Genomic DNA, 18,459 nt, shown 5'->3' with positions numbered 1-18,459 from the left:
CAGGGGTCTGATATAATTTTACGTATATACTAATTTTAGGTTTGGACTAGGATCGGGTTTGGGGTCTGAATGAGTTTAGGGCCAGGCCAGGGGTCGGAATCTGTTTTAGTTTCAATTTGGACCTTCCCCTGACTGCAGACCCAGATTGTCGGGTATTTACTGAGATAATATGAGTCCTCTTGTTCTAGGGGAACATGGAATATGCTGTCAATGCCTATGGAACCATAGGGATCCCATGTGTCGCTGTAAGGATCAGCGAAGAATCCTTAAAGTGGTTGTCCAGCTATAAAGAATAATGGCAAACTGTTGGAATATATTATCGCTACTTGATCGATGGAGGTCCCACCCCGATCCTTAGAATGATGGGGCACCTTCAGTTTTTCTTGAGTGGGCTTTGTTGAAGTTCCCTGTACAGCGGGTGTCTGGGGGAAGAAATGATGAAGGTATCTCTGTACCTTCTCGGGATAGTCCTGTAAACCTGCCATCCAGTTGATCTCAATGATGCCATTGCTGGTCATCATAGTCAACTCCATGTGTCTACGCTCTTGCCGTCATTGGCATAACACCTTCTGCTTCTGCCTGTTTCTCACCTTGACCAGTCCAGGAACGAGCAGCTGGGTCTGCGTTGTAGGGATGGCATCATCGAGCAGCTCCCAGTCTCCTTCATCCCGCCGACACTCCAGGCCATAACCACGTAGAGGATACAAGGATCGCAGAGGAGGTGTCCATGTCAGCAACACTCCGCGGGACGTCTCATTGGCAGCCAGGGAGCGAGGAGGGGTAAGGGTATCTCTAGAGTCTGTGGTGGGTACAGGAGGAGGCAATGTGGTGGGTGGGACACCTGAGAGGCCAAAATAGTAGTGATTATTGAAGACAGAGAAAGAAGTTAGAAGATGTGAGACGGAAAGAGGGGGAACCACCAGCAAACGAGGAAGGTAGACAGACAGCAGTGGAGGTTTCTTCTTCCTTGCGTATACTTACTGAGAGGAGACGCGGTCACAATCTCGCTGAACGGCCCACTCCCCAATTTGTTCTGAGATAAAACACTGAACTGGTAGGGGCTGTCGGCCTGCAGATTTTCCACCACTAGGGAGCTGGCTCCGACCGGCGCCGACAAGGAGATCCATTCGTGGTGACCATGTGACAGTCGCTTTACCCTGATAGCAGCATAAAAGACATCCAACAAGGGTTAGGAACCATTCATATAATAATGCCATGACTGTAGCCTAGTCCTAAAGGGGGACTCCCGAATAAACCTAACCTATACAACTGTCTGATATACTCTATGTATCGATAGGCCTTGTAATAGTTCTATGTATTTCCTGAGGAACCTCTTAGTCATGTGATCACCAGACCGATGCAAGGTTCAGACATACAGGGTTGAAAACAAAGATCTAGATCGATCAAATTCAACCATTTTATACTTCCAAAATCCAGTCGATCCAGAGGAAGGCAAAAAAAGCTGATTAAAGGGATCCTATCTTTTAAACAGATTTTTTTCTCCCTATCATGTTGGAATAGCCTTAAGAAAGGCTATTAGTCTCCTACCTTTCCTTTTCTTCTCCGCGCCACTGTTCGCCTGCAATCCCGGTTTTTCTCAGTATGCAAATTAGCTCTCTTGCAGCACTGGGGGTGGGCCCCAGCACTCAAACAGCACTGGGGGCGTTTCCAATGCTGCCAGAGAGCTCTCCAGCGCCGCCTCCATCTTCTTCTGCAATGCGTCTTCATCTGGCGGCGTCTTCTTACTTCTAGGCCTCGGGCAAACCGACTACGCATGCCTGCCGGCCACGAGAAAATGGCCGCTAGCAATACTGTGGAAGTGGCCATTTTTCTTGTGGCCGTGTGCATGCGGTGTTGGCTTGCCCTAGGCCCGAGGCCTAGAAGTAAGAAGACGCCGCCGGAAGAAGACTCGGTGAAGACCTTGTTGCAGAAGAAGATGGAGGTGGCGCTGGAGAGCTCTCTGGCAGTATTGGGGACGCCCCCAGTGCTGTTTGAGTGCTGGGGCCCTCCCCCAGTGCTGTGAGAGGGTTCATTTGCATACCGAGAAAAAACGCGATTGCAGGCGAATGGTGGCGCGCAGAAGAAAAGGAAAGGTAGGAGACTAATAGCCTTTCTTAAGGCTATTCCAACATGATAGGGAGAAAAAAATTTGTGTTTAAAAGATAGGATCCCTTTAAGTGGCTGAGACTCAGTTAAAGGGGTTGCGCCATTATGGACATTTATCTCCCATCCACAGCACAGGGAATAATTGTACAATGAGTGATCAGTGATCAGGAGGACGGGACCAAAAGTCCCCGTAAAGCGTCTTACTGAATGCAGTACCAGTGTGCTTACGTGACAGTCTCTCCATTCACTGCTATGCTTTCGATCCCCTGTTCACCAGATCGCCAGGGGACCCGGCAGAGACCCGCCAGCAGGGGATAAGTGTCAATAACAGTGCTCAAAACTGGATGGCATACTCAAGGTAGGGGTGCACCAGTGCGTTCTAGAGGGGTAAGGTAAGGGTAAGTCCACACGGGGTTTTTGGTTCAGTAACCTGAGGCGGAGGCTCAGACTGCACCGGCAACCAGTGACGCCCTCCGCTCCGGATTAGGCCCAAATAAATGGGCCTAGTCGGGAGGAGGGAGTGTCTTCAGGCGGATGTCGCGAGGCCATAGATATTAGGAGGAAAGTCTCACCTAATATCTGTGAGGAACCATTATGAGACTTTATCATACATTGAGGCCTAGGCTCTTCTATAGTTCTATACACCGGCTGACTAGCCATAGGGCCATAGGCAACCAACAGGAGGCCAGACTAGATTTTTGGCAATTCCCTTTTAGTCAATTCCTTGGCGCAGACTTTCATGTAACATCGGTGGTCGGCGTTTATAGCTAATATGGGTTTAAAGGGGTTCTTTAGGATTCTGATATTGGTGGCCATTGCTTTCAAGATAGAGTGTGCTGCTACAGATGAGACCTTAAAGTGTTCATTCCAACAATTGTCTTTCTACCCTTCAATAGACACCGCTCCACAGAATCTGGCACAGTTGGAATTTTTTCTCTAACCCCCACCGTTCCTGAGCAATCATTTATGACGGTTTCGGTATCCAATAGGCTTATTAGTGTTTCTTCTGACAAATGGGTGGTCCTTGGGTGCAGGAGGTAGTCTAGAACCGCCCATATGACATTATAGAGTCTACTCTAATTTAACAGAAGTGATTGCTCAGTAATGTCGGGGGCTAGAGAAAAAAAATCCAACTGCACCGGAATCGATGGATTGGTGCCTATCAAATAATGTAAAGAATTGGAGCTGGTGGAGGTGGCGAAAGGTCCTTGCTCCACCATAATTTTGGATACACAAATAACCCCGTTAATACCAAAGACAATTGAGGGACCATTTTACACAGCAGAGGCGCCCAACCTAATTCACAACCAGTAATTTATCAGGATTTATCAGAACTAAAGACATTTAGTAAACGGACATGATCTTCAGTCGTAAATGGGGACAATTTTGGATTTTTATGTTAAAAAATTTTCAAAAATAATTGTAGCTAAATAAAATTGGATTTCTGGATTATTTTTGTCCATAACTCGGCCTCTGTTTGTGTCAATAATCCCTCCAGACACACATATAATCTACATTCACCACACATATAACATGGTTAGGACAACACTGTGTTAGAGATGGATCTGCTTTACACAAAAATTAAAAAAAAAAAAAAATTAAAAATAAAATTTAGATTTCATCATATGGATAAAATAAACTAAAGGATGTTGAATCACCACATACAATCATTTGTAAGTCATGGGATCATTTACACTCGATTCACTACATTGGTTGCAACCAATATGGCCGCCATCATAGTTCCCATTGGGGTAGTCAACCAGCCTGCCCAGATTTACGAAAGAAAATCTGTTCAGCTTTGCAAACTGATCTGAGTCTAGGAAAGCAGAGTAGAAACCCTGGAGGCTGCTGTAAATAGTCGTTGTAATTTTAAAATTTTTTCAAATTTTTGTAAAATTTGAATTTGAGATTAAAAAAAAATTTCAATATTTTTTGATTCCATCATCCTATAAGGAGTGGGGTTAATAAATGATATATAAGCGATGATGTGAAGCAGAACAGTCATGCCAGGGGGAACAGTGCCTACGGCCCCCATCACGGGTAATGAAGCATGCCAAACCGCCATGTTCAAAACATAGATACATCTCTGGCCTATGTTAGTAGGAAAAGACTCACAGCGGAGCATACCAAACGCTGAACCGCTGGAAGTAACCTCCATCGAAGCCGGCCACCCAGCTGATGTTCACTGCCGAGACCAGAGGCTGGGCCGAAACATTGCTCACCGTGTGCGGGCTGGTGCCTGTGAAGAGTCAAACGTGTCACAGCATTTGTGCCAAACAAAGAGGAAAAAAAGCTACAAAAATTTTCCGATCAAAATATTCTTCACCACTTCAAATTTTATGTTTTTGGGGTTTTTTTCGTACATGCGGTTTTGATGGCTATAACATTTTTATCTTTTGGGTTGTTCAAATAATTTTTGGGGGATAATTGGGGCTTTATTTTCCTGTTGTTTTTATTTTCCATGTTTTTTCTTTATTTTAATATCTTTAAAAAATTTTAACAAGAAAAGGAGGGGAAACGCGTCTGTTTAAAACACTTTTCATGGTATATTTTATAATTTAACGTTAAAAAAAATTTATTTTGCATTTTATTTATGGTTATTTTTACATAGATGGCACGTATTGTTGGGTCGTCCGTTAGGAGGGCCGAAATGGCAGAGCTGGAATGGCAGAGGATCTAGTACAGGGGTGCTCACACTTTGTCAGCATGTGAGCTACTTTATTATATGACCAAGTCGAAAGATCTACCCACTTCTTGTGGGCGGGGCCGGGGCGGGCCTGTGGGCGGGCCGGGTGTGTCTGTGGGCGGGGCTGGGCAGAGCCTGAGAGCAGGAGACAGCGGCGTTCTGTGGCCGCCCAGGGATCCCCACTGTCTGCTTGTTCTGCCTGCCCCACCTGCCAGTGTCCGGAGATGACTCTCAGCCTGCGCTGTGAACAAGCAGCACCCCGGCCCCCTCCATCCCTAAGAGCGGCCTGCAAGTGTCCGGAGTGCTTGTTCACAGTGCAGGCTGAGAGTCGACTCTCAGCCTGCACTGTGAACAAGCAGACACCGGGGATCCCTGCATCCCGCGATCGACCCATACGTCCATTGCGATCGTCCGGTAGATCGCGATCAACGTATTGGGCACCCCTGCTCTAGTAGGTCACTAAGGGTCAGTTCACGTGGAGTTTTTTGGCGAGGATTTTGACGCTGAATCCGTCTCAAAATCAGCCTCCCAAAAAAGCCTCCCAATAGAGCTCTACTTCTTTCATTATTTATACAACTTACCACCATTGCCCCATTTTTTTCTAATCTGTTTTTTTCTTTTAATAAAGCTTTATTTTTTTTTAAATTTGTAACATCAATTACAGATCACAAGATTTTTTAAATACGGTAATATTCTAAAGATAGTCCTTCCATAGACTAAGCACCATACAAAATCCATAAAAACTCACCCCCAAGTGACCGTCCATGAAAAAACCCAAAAAACAAAAACATTTCATTCCAGAATAAACCCCCTTTACCCATACATCATCCTAACAGGACCTACTGAATTAGGGTTTTTTTTCAGAATCCCTAATTTTTAATACCGATTTCCACCATTCCACTTTCGTAGGAGAAGACTTCCGAATACTATTTTCCTAATTTGGCTACAAATAATAATCTAATTATTTTCAAGGACAACCCCTTTAGGGGGCATTCACACGATGTAACAAGGTGTTGATTCTGACACGTAAACTCGTGTCAGAATCAGCGATGCAAAACAGAATCCCGTTGACTTCAATGGGTTCCGTTTAGCACGCGTAACTCATTGAAATCAACAGGAGGCTTTTTAACGCATTGATTTCAACGTGTTACGCGCGCTAAACGGAACCCATTGAAGTCACTATTATCATGTGAATGCCCCCTTAATAATACATAAATAAGGGAATTGAATAAAATAATAATACCGTATATACTCGAGTATAAGCCGACCCGAATATAAGCCGACCCCCTAATTTTACCACAAAAAACTGGGAAAACTTATTGACTCGAGTATAAGCCGAGGGGGGGGAAGGAATGCAGCAGCTACTGGAAAATTTCAAAAAATTAAAATGGTTGGAGATTTTTGGTGCAGTAGTTACTGGGGAAGGGGAGGGGGAGGGGGTGTTTTGGTTGTCTGTCTGCCCCTTCCCTGAGCTTGAGGACTGGGTTTTTTTTTCCCCCACTTGGAATTCAGTCTGGCTGACTATAGGGTATCTGCAGTGCTCCTATTAACCCCTTCCTGACAGAACAGGAGCACTGCAGATCCCCTATATTCAGCAGACCGGGCACTGTCAGACACAGGGAGACCTAATGTGTATGTGTTTCACAGTCATTTTCTACTTTTATATGTATTCTAGGAAAAGGAGGGATTAAGAACTTTTATTTTTTTTTATAGCTTCTTTTTTCCCCCACTATTTTATGGGAGATTCTATACATTACTATTGTTGATGGTCATAGACACCCCCCCCCCAAAAAAAAAAAAAAATGTTAACAATAATAATAATAATTATTATTATTATTATTATTATTATTATATTTTTTATAATAATATTTTTTTAATTTTTTTTTGCTGGCTCGAGAATAAGCCGAGTATAAAACTGTGCTGAAAAATTCGTCTTATACTCAAGTATATACGGTATTAACACATCAATCAAATTTTTATTCCACCTCCTATAAACAGCAGTAAGAAGGTGAGCATGTAATGTCATCAGTTCCTTAACCTTTATTGGCAAAAACATTTACAAAAATATTCTCCGATCCTCCAGAATTTACGTGTCAAACTAGTTTCGCGCCAATATATAACCAGGTTTAATTTTGGACAAGGAGGTGTTTTTGAGAATTTTTGAGTTCATTTTACTGGCCTTCGCGTCATTTTTATATATAGATACTATTTTTAAAAAGTCTACAGATATTTTTTGGTTACAAATACTTTGGGCCTATGTTTATTTTTGGACCCCTTTACTTTGGGGCTTTAACTTTTTGTCATATTTTTACAGAATATTTCAAGAACTGGTGTAGATTTGATACCGAAGCCTCATAACAATTCAGCGGGGCAGCGTAACGCCAGCCTTTCTCCACTGAATCCATGGGATAATAACTTACCCAAAACGAAGATGGCGGTGCGCGTACTGATACTTGCCACGTCATTGGCTGCCGTGCACTCCCATTCACCGTGTTCTTCCTTGGTGAGGGGTCGAAATACCAAACTGCCATTGTTGTCCATTTGGGCGATACTTTTCCCAAGTAACCCCATCTGTAGAACACAACAATAGGCCATTGTGCAATATTCTATAGATAGTGACAACACTGCTGCGATGGCAGCCTTAGCGGCTAATATGGAGCCAGTGACTTTAGGGGGATCAGGAAGTAGGGCCGTTGCGGCCTAAAGTCACTATGGGGGGCGCATACTGATAGTGGCCTATAAAAGGGGCACTTACTCCATGTAAAGGGGCTTTATACTGGGTGGAGGCCAGGAAATAAGGAAGCATACTGGGGACCAATAAGGAGGCGATATACCATGTGGTGGCCACTAAAAGGGATGTTATACCGTGTGGGGGCCAGTAGAGGGAGCAATATAACGTGTGGGCACTGATAAAGATGATATTATTGGGGGCCAATAAAGCGGAAGCCAGTCAAAAGTTTCCTATGGGCCCGTCTACCCATTACACCCTTGTGTAGAGATGACATACGCCAGACACTGCTCGTGGGCAGTGACCGCAACTATTTACTACGTCTCACCTTGGTCCAGCTGATGATGGGGGGAGGGTCCCCTGTAGCAGAGCAAGGAACGATAAGCTCTCTCCCGACATCCTGGAAGTACTCATCCTTGGGGAGATCCAGGAATGATGGAGGATCCTAGAGACATGACGGACAGTGAAACACAAAGATAGAAACATACACTGACATTGCACACTGCCTGGGAGTGTACTGTACCTTTAAGATGACCACAGTGGGCAGCGACATGCCGGTTGTACCATAGCTGTTATACGGGGTACATGTGTACGTGCCTGGAGCATCATCGTTACCCATGGCCACCACGATGGAGCCGTCCTCTTGTAAATACCATCCAGGGAACTAGAACGAGGAAGCAACATATAGTCGTGGTAATACAATCAGGATGGCGGCCATAGCTAGAGAACAGCTATACATCTATAACTACTGACAACCAGCCTGTATATATCATGTCTGAGAGGTTGTCACAGCCCCACCCCCTGTTACTGACATCACTGATATAGTGACATGTGATCAGACATGAGCTCCGCCCCCTTATACTACAGTACAGCTATTCATCTATTACTAATGACAACCAGCCTGTATATATCATGTCTGAGAGGTTGTCACAGCCCCACCCCCTGTTACTGACATCACTGATATAGTGACATGTGATCAGACATGAGCTCCGCCCCCTTATACTACAGTACAGCTATTCATCTATTACTACTGACAACCAGCTGTATATATCGTGTGAGAGGTTGTCACAGCCCCGCCCCCTGTTACTGACATCACTGATATAATGACATGTGATCAGACATGAGCTCCGCCCCCTTATATTACAGTACAGCTATTCATCTATTACTACTGACAACCAGCCTGTATATATCATATGTGAGAGGTTGTCACAGCCCCGCCCCCTGTTACTGACATCACTGATATAATGACATGTGATCAGACATGAGCTCCGCCCCCTTATATTACAGTACAGCTATTCATCTATTACTACTGACAACCAGCTGTATATATCGTGTGAGAGGTTGTCACAGCCCCGCCCCCTGTTACTGACATCACTGATATAATGACATGTGATCAGACATGAGCTCCGCCCCCTTATACTACAGTACAGCTATTCATCTATTACTATTGACAACCAGCCTGTATATATCATGTCTGAGCGGTTGTCACAGCCCCGCCCCCTGTTACTGACAACCAGCCTGTATATATCATATGTGAGAGGTTGTCACAGCCCCGCCCCCTGTTACTGACATCACTGATATAATGACATGTGATGAAACATGAGCTCCGCCCCCTTATATTACAGTACAGCTATTCATCTATTACTAATGACAACCAGCCTGTATATATCATATGTGAGAGGTTGTCACAGCCCCGCCCCCTGTCAGTGACATCACTGATATAATGACATGTGATGAAACATGAGCTCCGCCCCCTTATACTACAGTACAGCTATTCATCTATTACTAATGACAACCAGCCTGTATATATCATATGTGAGAGGTTGTCACAGCCCCGCCCCCTGTCAATGACATCACTGATATAATGACATGTGATCAGACATGAGCTCCGCCCCCTTATACTACAGTACAGCTATTCATCTATTACTACTGACAACCAGCCTGTATATATCGTGTGTGAGAGGTTGTCACAGCCCCGCCCCCTGTTACTGACAACCAGCCTGTATATATCATGTGTGAGAGGTTGTCACAGCCCCGCCCCCTGTTACTGACAACCAGCCTGTATATATCATGTGTGAGAGGTTGTCACAGCCCCACCCCCTGTTACTGACAACCAGCCTGTATATATCATGTGTGAGAGGTTGTCACAGCCCCGCCCCCTGTTACTGACAACCAGCCTGTATATATCATGTGTGAGAGGTTGTCACAGCCCCGCCCCCTGTCAGTGACATCACTAGATGATATCGGTGACATCCCCTGGTCTCTACCTTGTTCAGATCTAGAGGCGCTCCATCCTTGGTCCAGTTGACAAATAAGAGGGGTGGATTGGCTCTGGAGGGGCAGCGGATCACACCCCTCATCCCGATGGGCAGGAAGGTTTCTGGTGGCATGTCGGTCACGTAGGCCGGATCTACAGAGATGAAAGTAATGTGAAGAACACGACTTGCGGTTTGTGGTTCGTCAGTACATGGTAGTTGACAGATACAGGTCAGGATTCTCCCACAATATGGTACAGTGTGTACAAAGACGGGGCAGGGTATACAGGAGCGGGTACGTACGCAGTACGGTGAGGTAGGCAGAGGCAGACGGAGACTTCCACATCCCGTTGCTGGGGATGCAGGTGTATTTCCCAGAATCCTCAGGGGTGACCTGTTGTAGCAGAAAACTCCCATCCACCAAGATACGGACCCGGGACTGGAGGCGGCTGAAATAAGAAGAAGAGTTTGGGAACAGGAGAGATGATCCGGGCCTAGTGCTGAGGGATATGCAGAGGCTGTATCACACACCACAGGCTTAGATACAGCAACTTCACAGACAGTATCAAGTATCATACATGATCAGCTTAGATACATCACTCAGAAGACAGTATCACACATGATCGGATTAGATACATCTCTCAGTAGACAGTATCACACATGATCGGATTGGATACATCACTCAGAAGACAGTATCACACATGATTGGATTGGATAGATCACTCAGTAGACAGTATCACACATGATCGGATTGGATACATCACTCAGAAGACAGTATCACACATGATCGGATTGGATACATCACTCAGAAGACAGTATCACACATGATCGGATTGGATATATCACTCAGTAGACAGTATCACACATGATCGGATTGGATACATCACTCAGAAGACAGTATCACACATGATCGGATTGGATAGATCACTCAGTAGACAGTATCACACATGATCGGATTAGATACATCTCTCAGAAGACAGTATCACACATGATCGGATTGGATACGCACACCCAGGTCCTGCCTCACCTGAGGAGATACACGTTGCTATTTCCGTGGAACCAGCTGTAGGTCAGGTTGGTGGGGTAGGCCTCGGCCTGGCAGGTCAGGAAAGCGTCTTGTGAGACGTTCACGGTGATGTTCTCTGGTGGGACAACAATGATGGGCGGACCTAGAGACGGAGAATACGGAAATGATGGCGATTAGAGATGAGCGAGTAGTATTCGATCGAATACCTCGCTGCCATAGGAATGCGTGCATTCCTATGGCAGCGAGGTATTCGATCGAATACTACTCGCTCATCTCTAATGGTAATACAAGTGCCGGGGTTATCCTTCTCGCCATACCTTGAACTAGGACACGGCTGGTATGGGTCACCTCGCCTTCATCACTAGTGGCGTGACACGTGTAGGCACCGGCATGAGAGCGCTGCACCCCAACTATTCGCAACGACCCATTATTAACCTACAGGTGAGAGATCAAAGAGAAAATCAGTAAAGAACTATGAGACGTAAACCTTCCACCATCTTGATTTTATATCTGCCCTAATATTACGGTGACTGTGGAAAGCTTTAAATGCTGACTCTGCAGTATATAAGATGGGCGCTGTTACAGGGAGCGGACACTAGAGGGCGCCAGTGTTACACAGACAGCTGCATCCACCTTCCACAGTATAATGAGCTCCAGTCGCCTATTGTTATGGAGCTGGAAGACAATGCAAGCTCTGAGGGAACAAGGCGATAGTGCGACGACACAGCTGACTCCCAAACACAACAGCGGATTAGTGTTTACTGCCTGCGACGCAAATCCATCGCACCAGAGTACGAGCCTCTGATTGTGTACTGAGTATACAAAGTGACACACCTGCCGTACCAGTTACTGGAGGCTGCTGTGACCACAATGTCTCTCCTGTATGTTTACATAGGCTTTCAATAGTATTATGCAGAGGATACAAGATATTTGCGCCACCGCTCGCTGGTGCTCAAATTTCAATTAGCAACCATCAGTTAGGAATAAAATGCAAATGTCAGTAAAGCCACTGACACAGGGTCTTAGATTAGACACCAACTCAAGGCCACCAGTTATTTGCTCTGAAAGACTCTGTATTTTGGGAGTTGTAGTATAAGGCAGATGAATAACCCCAAACGACACATTATCATCCCAAAGAATCAAAAGAATATCTGTAAACCTTGTTATAATTAAGCAGGGGCGGGGCTGTGTCAAAAGCTCCTCCTACTTTCAGAACACGCACTTCATGTGTAGTGCATGTCGTGAGTAAATAACTCCAAGATGTGTGTTAAACCCTGAACAATCACAAGAATAGCAGAGAAGTATGTAAAACTTCTATTATTCTAGTTAAGCAGGGGTGGGGCTGTATAATAAGCTCCTCCCCATGCACAGCGCCTTGTATAGCACATGGCTTGCCTTTACAACATGCACTTGTTGAGTGCTGCTTGCTGTGAGTGAATAACCCCAGGATGTGTTTTACAACCGAGACAAAAGAACAGCAGTGAAGCATGTAAAAGTCATATGATTCTAGTTAAGCAGGGGCAGGGCTTTGTCATAAGTTCCACCTTATAAATCATGTGACTTACCTTCACAGCACGCACTTCATGTATCGTGCATGCTGGAAGTTGTAGAATAAGGTAAATAATTCCTAGATGTGTATTACAACCATGGAGAATCAAAAGAATAGCAGAAAGGCATGTAAAACGCATGTGGTTTTTCTTAAGCAGGGGCGGGGCTTAGCCAAAAGTGCCTCCCCATGCAGAGCGCCTAGTCAATCATGTGACTTGCCTGGATCTTGTCTCCGTTCACTATGTTCACATTATCCCGCTTCCAGGTGACGACCGGATGAGGGTTCCCGTTGGCCACACAAGTGAGAGTCAAAGTGTCTCCGACACGGACCTCTACATACATGGGCGGAGTCTCACTGAAAGAAGGCGGGGCTGTAGAGGAAAAAATAACATTAAATATGGAGTCTCTTAAAAACTTACACTTTGAAGAGAAAAGGATATTCATAGTTCTCTTCTACTACATTACACAGGGTACTTCTTACACCTATATCCTGCCCCTTTGGGGTTAGGCAGGGTGCTACTTTTTTATTATTATTATTCTTTCTAATTTGTTTCATCAAATAATAAACCCATAAAAGTTTCACCACCCAGAGATCTGCCGTATCCTCTCCACAGGAAGCTCCAAACCGCAGACTCCTGTACAATCAATAGGGCTGTGATCCTGCTCTATACACAAATTCCTGCACAAACCACTAACCCCATTGTATCCACCCTAGTCCTGCTACTGTAATACAACCCAGCCAACCCCCCCCCCCCGAATTATAATGAGCGTCTGTCTGCTACCGCCTATACCAGGAAGACAATGCCCAAATACACACAACTCTGGAGGTCTCCTAGTAATTGTATATCTTATATCTTATTGTATATAGTGATATGGACCATGCTGGTATAACCTTGGTATATACTGTATATAATTATATATGTACAGCTGGTATAACCTGGCTACATACTGTATATAATTATATATGTACAGCTGGTATATCCTGGGTATCTCCTGTATATAATTATATATGTACAGCTGGTACAACCTGGGTATATACTGTATATAATTATATATGTACAGCTGGTATAACCTGGGTATATACTGTATATAATTATATATGTACAGCTGGTATAACCTGGGTATATATTGTATATAATTATATATGAACAGCTGGTATAACCTGGGTATATACTGTATATAATTATATATGTACAGCCGGTATAACCTGGGTATATACTGTATATAATTATATATGTACAGCTGGTATAACCTGGATATCTCCTGTATATAATTATATATGTACAGCTGGTATAACCTGGGTATATACTGTATATAATTATATATGTACAGCCGGTATAACCTGGGTATATACTGTATATAATTATATATGTACAGCTGGTATAACCTGGGTATATACTGTATATAATTATATATGTACAGCTGGTATAACTTGGATATCTCCTGTATATAATTATATATGTACGGCCGGTATAACCTGGATATCTCCTGTATATAATGATATATGTATAGCTGGTATAACCTGGGTATGTACTGTATATAATTATATATGTACAGCTTGTATAACCTGGGTATCCCCTGTATATAATTATATAAGTACAGCCGGTATAACCTGGGTATCTCCTGTATATAATTATATAAGTACAGCTGGTATAACCTGGGTATCCCCTTTATATAATTATATATGTACAGCTGGTATAAACTGGGTATCCCCTTTATATAATTATATAAGTACAGCTGGTATAACCTGGGTATCCCCTGTATATAATTATATAAGTACAGCTGGTATAACCTGGGTATCTCCTGTATATAATTATATAAGTACAGCTGGTATAACCTGGGTATCCCCTTTATATAATTATATATGTACAATTGGTATAAACTGGGTATCCCCTTTATATAATTATATAAGTACAGCTGGTATAACCTGGGTATCCCCTGTATATAATTATATAAGTACAGCTGGTATAACCTGGGTATCTCCTGTATATAATCATATAAGTACAGCTGGTATAACCTGGGTATCCCCTTTATATAATTATATATGTACAGCTGGTATAAACTGGTATCCCCTTTATATAATTATATAAGTACAGCTGGCATAACCTGGGTATCCCCTGTATATAATTATATAAGTACAGCTGGCATAACCTGGGTATCCCCTGTATATAATTATATAAGTACAGCTGGCATAACCTGGGTATCCCCTTTATATAATTATATAAGTACAGCTGGTATAACCTGGGTATCCCCTGTATATAATTATATAAGTACAGCTGGCATAACCTGGGTATCCCCTTTATATAATTATATAAGTACAGCTGGTATAACCTGGGTGTCCCCTGTATATAATTATATATGTACAGCCGGTATAACCTGGGAATATACTGTATATAATTATATATTTACAGCCGGTATAACCTGGGTATATACTGTATATAATTATATATGTACAGCTGGTATAACCTGGGTATATACTGTATATAATTATATATGTACAGCTGGTATAACCTGGGTATCTCCTGTATATAATTTTATAAGTACAGCTGGTATAACCTGGGTATATACTGTATATAATTATATAAGTACAGCTGGTATAACCTGGGTATCTCCTGTATATAATTTTATAAGTACAGCTGGTATAACCTGGGTATCTCCTGTATATAATTATATATGTACAGCCGGTATAACCTGGGTATATACTGTATATAATTATATATGTACAGCTGGTATAACCTGGGTATATACTGTATATAATTTACAGCTGGTATAACCTGGGTATATACTGTATATAATTATATATGTACAGCTGATATAACCTGGGTATCTCCTGTATATAATTATATATGTACAGCTGGTATAACCTGGGCATATACTATATATAATTATATATGTACAGCCGGTATAATCTGGGTATATACTGTATATAATTATATATGTACAGCTGGTATAACCTGGGTACATACTGTATATAATTATATATGTACAGCTGGTATAACCTGGGTATATACTGTATATAATTATATATGTACAGCTGGTATAACCTGGGTATCTCCTGTATATAATTATATATGTACAGCTGGTATAACCTGGGTATATACTGTATATAATTACATATGTACAGCTGGTATAATCTGGGTATATACTGTATATAATTATATATGTACAGCTGGTATAACCTGGGTATCTCCTGTATATAATTATATATGTATAGCTGGTATAACCTGGGTATCCCCTGTATATAATTATATATGTACAGCTGGTATAACCTGGGTATCTCCTGTATATAATTATATATGTACAGCTGGTATAACCTGGGTATCTCCTGTATATAATTATATATGTACAGCTGGTATAACCTGGGTATATACTGTATATAATTATATATGTACAGCTGATATAACCTGGGTATATACTGTATATAATTATATATGTACAGCCGGTATAACCTGGGTATATACTGTATATAATTATATATGTACAGCTGGTATAACCTGGGTATCTCTTGTATATAATTATATATGTACAGCCGGTATAACCTGGGTATATACTGTATATAATTATATATGTACAGCTGGTATAACCTGGGTATATACTGTATATAATTATATATGTACAGCTGGTATAACCTGGGTATATACTGTATATAATTATATATGTACAGCCGGTATAACCTGGGTATATACTGTATATAATTATATATGTACAGCTGGTATAACCTGGGTATATACTGTATATAATTACATATGTACAGCTGGTATAACCTGGGTATCTCCTGTATATAATTATATATGTACAGCTGGTATAACCTGGGTATATACTGTATATAATTACATATGTACAGCTGGTATAATCTGGGTATATACTGTATATAATTATATATGTACAGCTGGTATAACCTGGGTATCTCCTGTATATAATTATATATGTATAGCTGGTATAACCTGGGTATATACTGTATATAATTATATATGTACAGCTGGTATAACCTGGGTATCTCTTGTATATAATTATATATGTACAGCCGGTATAACCTGGGTATATACTGTATATAATTATATATGTACAGCTGGTATAACCTGGGTATATACTGTATATAATTATATATGTACAGCTGGTATAACCTGGGTATATACTGTATATAATTATATATGTACAGCCGGTATAACCTGGGTATATACTGTATATAATTATATATGTACAGCTGGTATAACCTGGGTATATACTGTATATAATTGCATATGTACAGCTGGTATAATCTGAGTATATACTGTATATAATTATATAAGTACAGCTGGTATAACCTGGGTATCCCCTGTATATAATTATATAAGTACAGCTGGTATAAACTGGGTATCCCCTTTATATAATTATATAAGTACAGCTGGCATAACCTGGGTATCCCCTGTATATAATTATATAAGTACAGCTGGTATAACCTGGGTATCTCCTGTATATAATCATATAAGTACAGCTGGTATAACCTGGGTATCCCCTTTATATAATTATATAAGTACAGCTGGTATAACCTGGGTGTCCCCTGTATATAATTATATATGTACAGCCGGTATAACCTGGGAATATACTGTATATAATTATATATTTACAGCCGGTATAACCTGGGTATATACTGTATATAATTATATATGTACAGCTGGTATAACCTGGGTATATACTGTATATAATTATATATGTGCAGCTGGTATAACCTGGGTATCTCCTGTATATAATTTTATAAGTACAGCTGGTATAACCTGGGTATATACTGTATATAATTATATAAGTACAGCTGGTATAACCTGGGTATCTCCTGTATATAATTATATATGTACAGCCGGTATAACCTGGGTATATACTGTATATAATTATATATGTACAGCTGGTATAACCTGGGTATATACTGTATATAATTATATATGTACAGCTGGTATAACCTGGGTATATACTGTATATAATTATATAAGTACAGCTGGTATAACCTGGGTATCTCCTGTATATAATTATATAAGTACAGCTGGTATAACCTGGGTATCTCCTGTATATAATTATATATGTACAGCCGGTATAACCTGGGTATATACTGTATATAATGATATATCTATAGCCGGTATAACCTGGGTATATACTGTATATAATTATATATGTACAGCTGGTATAACCTGGGTATATACTGTATATAATTTACAGCTGGTATAACCTGGGTATATACTGTATATAATTATATATGTACAGCTGATATAACCTGGGTATCTCCTGTATATAATTATATATGTACAGCTGGTATAACCTGGGCATATACTGTATATAATTATATATGTACAGCCGGTATAATCTGGGTATATACTGTATATAATTATATATGTACAGCCGGTGTAACCTGGGTATCTCCTGTATATAATTATATATGTACAGCTGGTATAACCTGGGTATATACTGTATATAATTATATATGTACAGCTGGTATAACCTGGGTATCTCCTGTATATAATTATATATGTACAGCTGGTATAACCTGGGTATATACTGTATATAATTATATATGTACAGCTGGTATAACCTGGGTATCTCCTGTATATAATTATATATGTACAGCTGGTATAACCTGGGTATATACTGTATATAATTACATATGTACAGCTGGTATAATCTGGGTATATACTGTATATAATTATATATGTACAGCTGGTATAACCTGGGTATATACTGTATATAATTATATATGTATAGCTGGTATAACCTGGCTATATATTGTATATAATTATATATGTACAGCTGGTATAACCTGGGTATATACTGTATATAATTATATATGTACAGCTGGTATAAGTTATACATCTTCTTCTATATAGTGATATGGACCATGCCGGTATAACCTGGGCATATACTCCTCTATGTACGCTGGATATACATTGTATTACCATAGACCTGTATAATATCCGGGGCACTCTCTGGTATATTATTATCTAGCACATCTGCCATATTACATCTGCGCCCGGGGCCCTGCACTTCTTCCTGCTTATTGCTGTATTTTGTAAGCACTTTATAACACATAACATGCCGCCTGTGGGCACGCTCGCTGCACCGGCTGGACAGGGAAGGGTTAATGGGT

General features: G+C 41.4%; 1 protein-coding gene across 1 annotated transcript in view; it reads right to left on the bottom strand.

The window, feature by feature from the left end:
• IGSF9 (immunoglobulin superfamily member 9) overlaps positions 1-18,459 on the bottom strand; it is a 79,252-nt gene that overhangs the window by 22,775 nt on the left and 38,018 nt on the right. The window contains exons 5-15 of the mRNA XM_075283290.1: positions 12,570-12,721; positions 11,120-11,237; positions 10,803-10,944; positions 10,079-10,224; positions 9,788-9,930; positions 8,044-8,184; positions 7,849-7,965; positions 7,213-7,363; positions 4,222-4,345; positions 982-1,157; positions 591-841 (exon numbers count right to left, since the gene is read on the bottom strand). Coding sequence (XP_075139391.1) covers positions 591-841; positions 982-1,157; positions 4,222-4,345; positions 7,213-7,363; positions 7,849-7,965; positions 8,044-8,184; positions 9,788-9,930; positions 10,079-10,224; positions 10,803-10,944; positions 11,120-11,237; positions 12,570-12,721 — 1,661 coding nt within the window. The remainder of the gene's footprint in view (positions 1-590; positions 842-981; positions 1,158-4,221; positions 4,346-7,212; positions 7,364-7,848; positions 7,966-8,043; positions 8,185-9,787; positions 9,931-10,078; positions 10,225-10,802; positions 10,945-11,119; positions 11,238-12,569; positions 12,722-18,459) is intronic.

The sequence above is a fragment of the Leptodactylus fuscus genome, chromosome 7 (assembly GCF_031893055.1).
Source record: "Leptodactylus fuscus isolate aLepFus1 chromosome 7, aLepFus1.hap2, whole genome shotgun sequence".
NCBI lineage: Eukaryota > Metazoa > Chordata > Amphibia > Anura > Leptodactylidae > Leptodactylus > Leptodactylus fuscus.
Note: the sequence above shows the minus strand (reverse complement) of the source record. Positions and strands in the feature narration are given on the sequence as shown.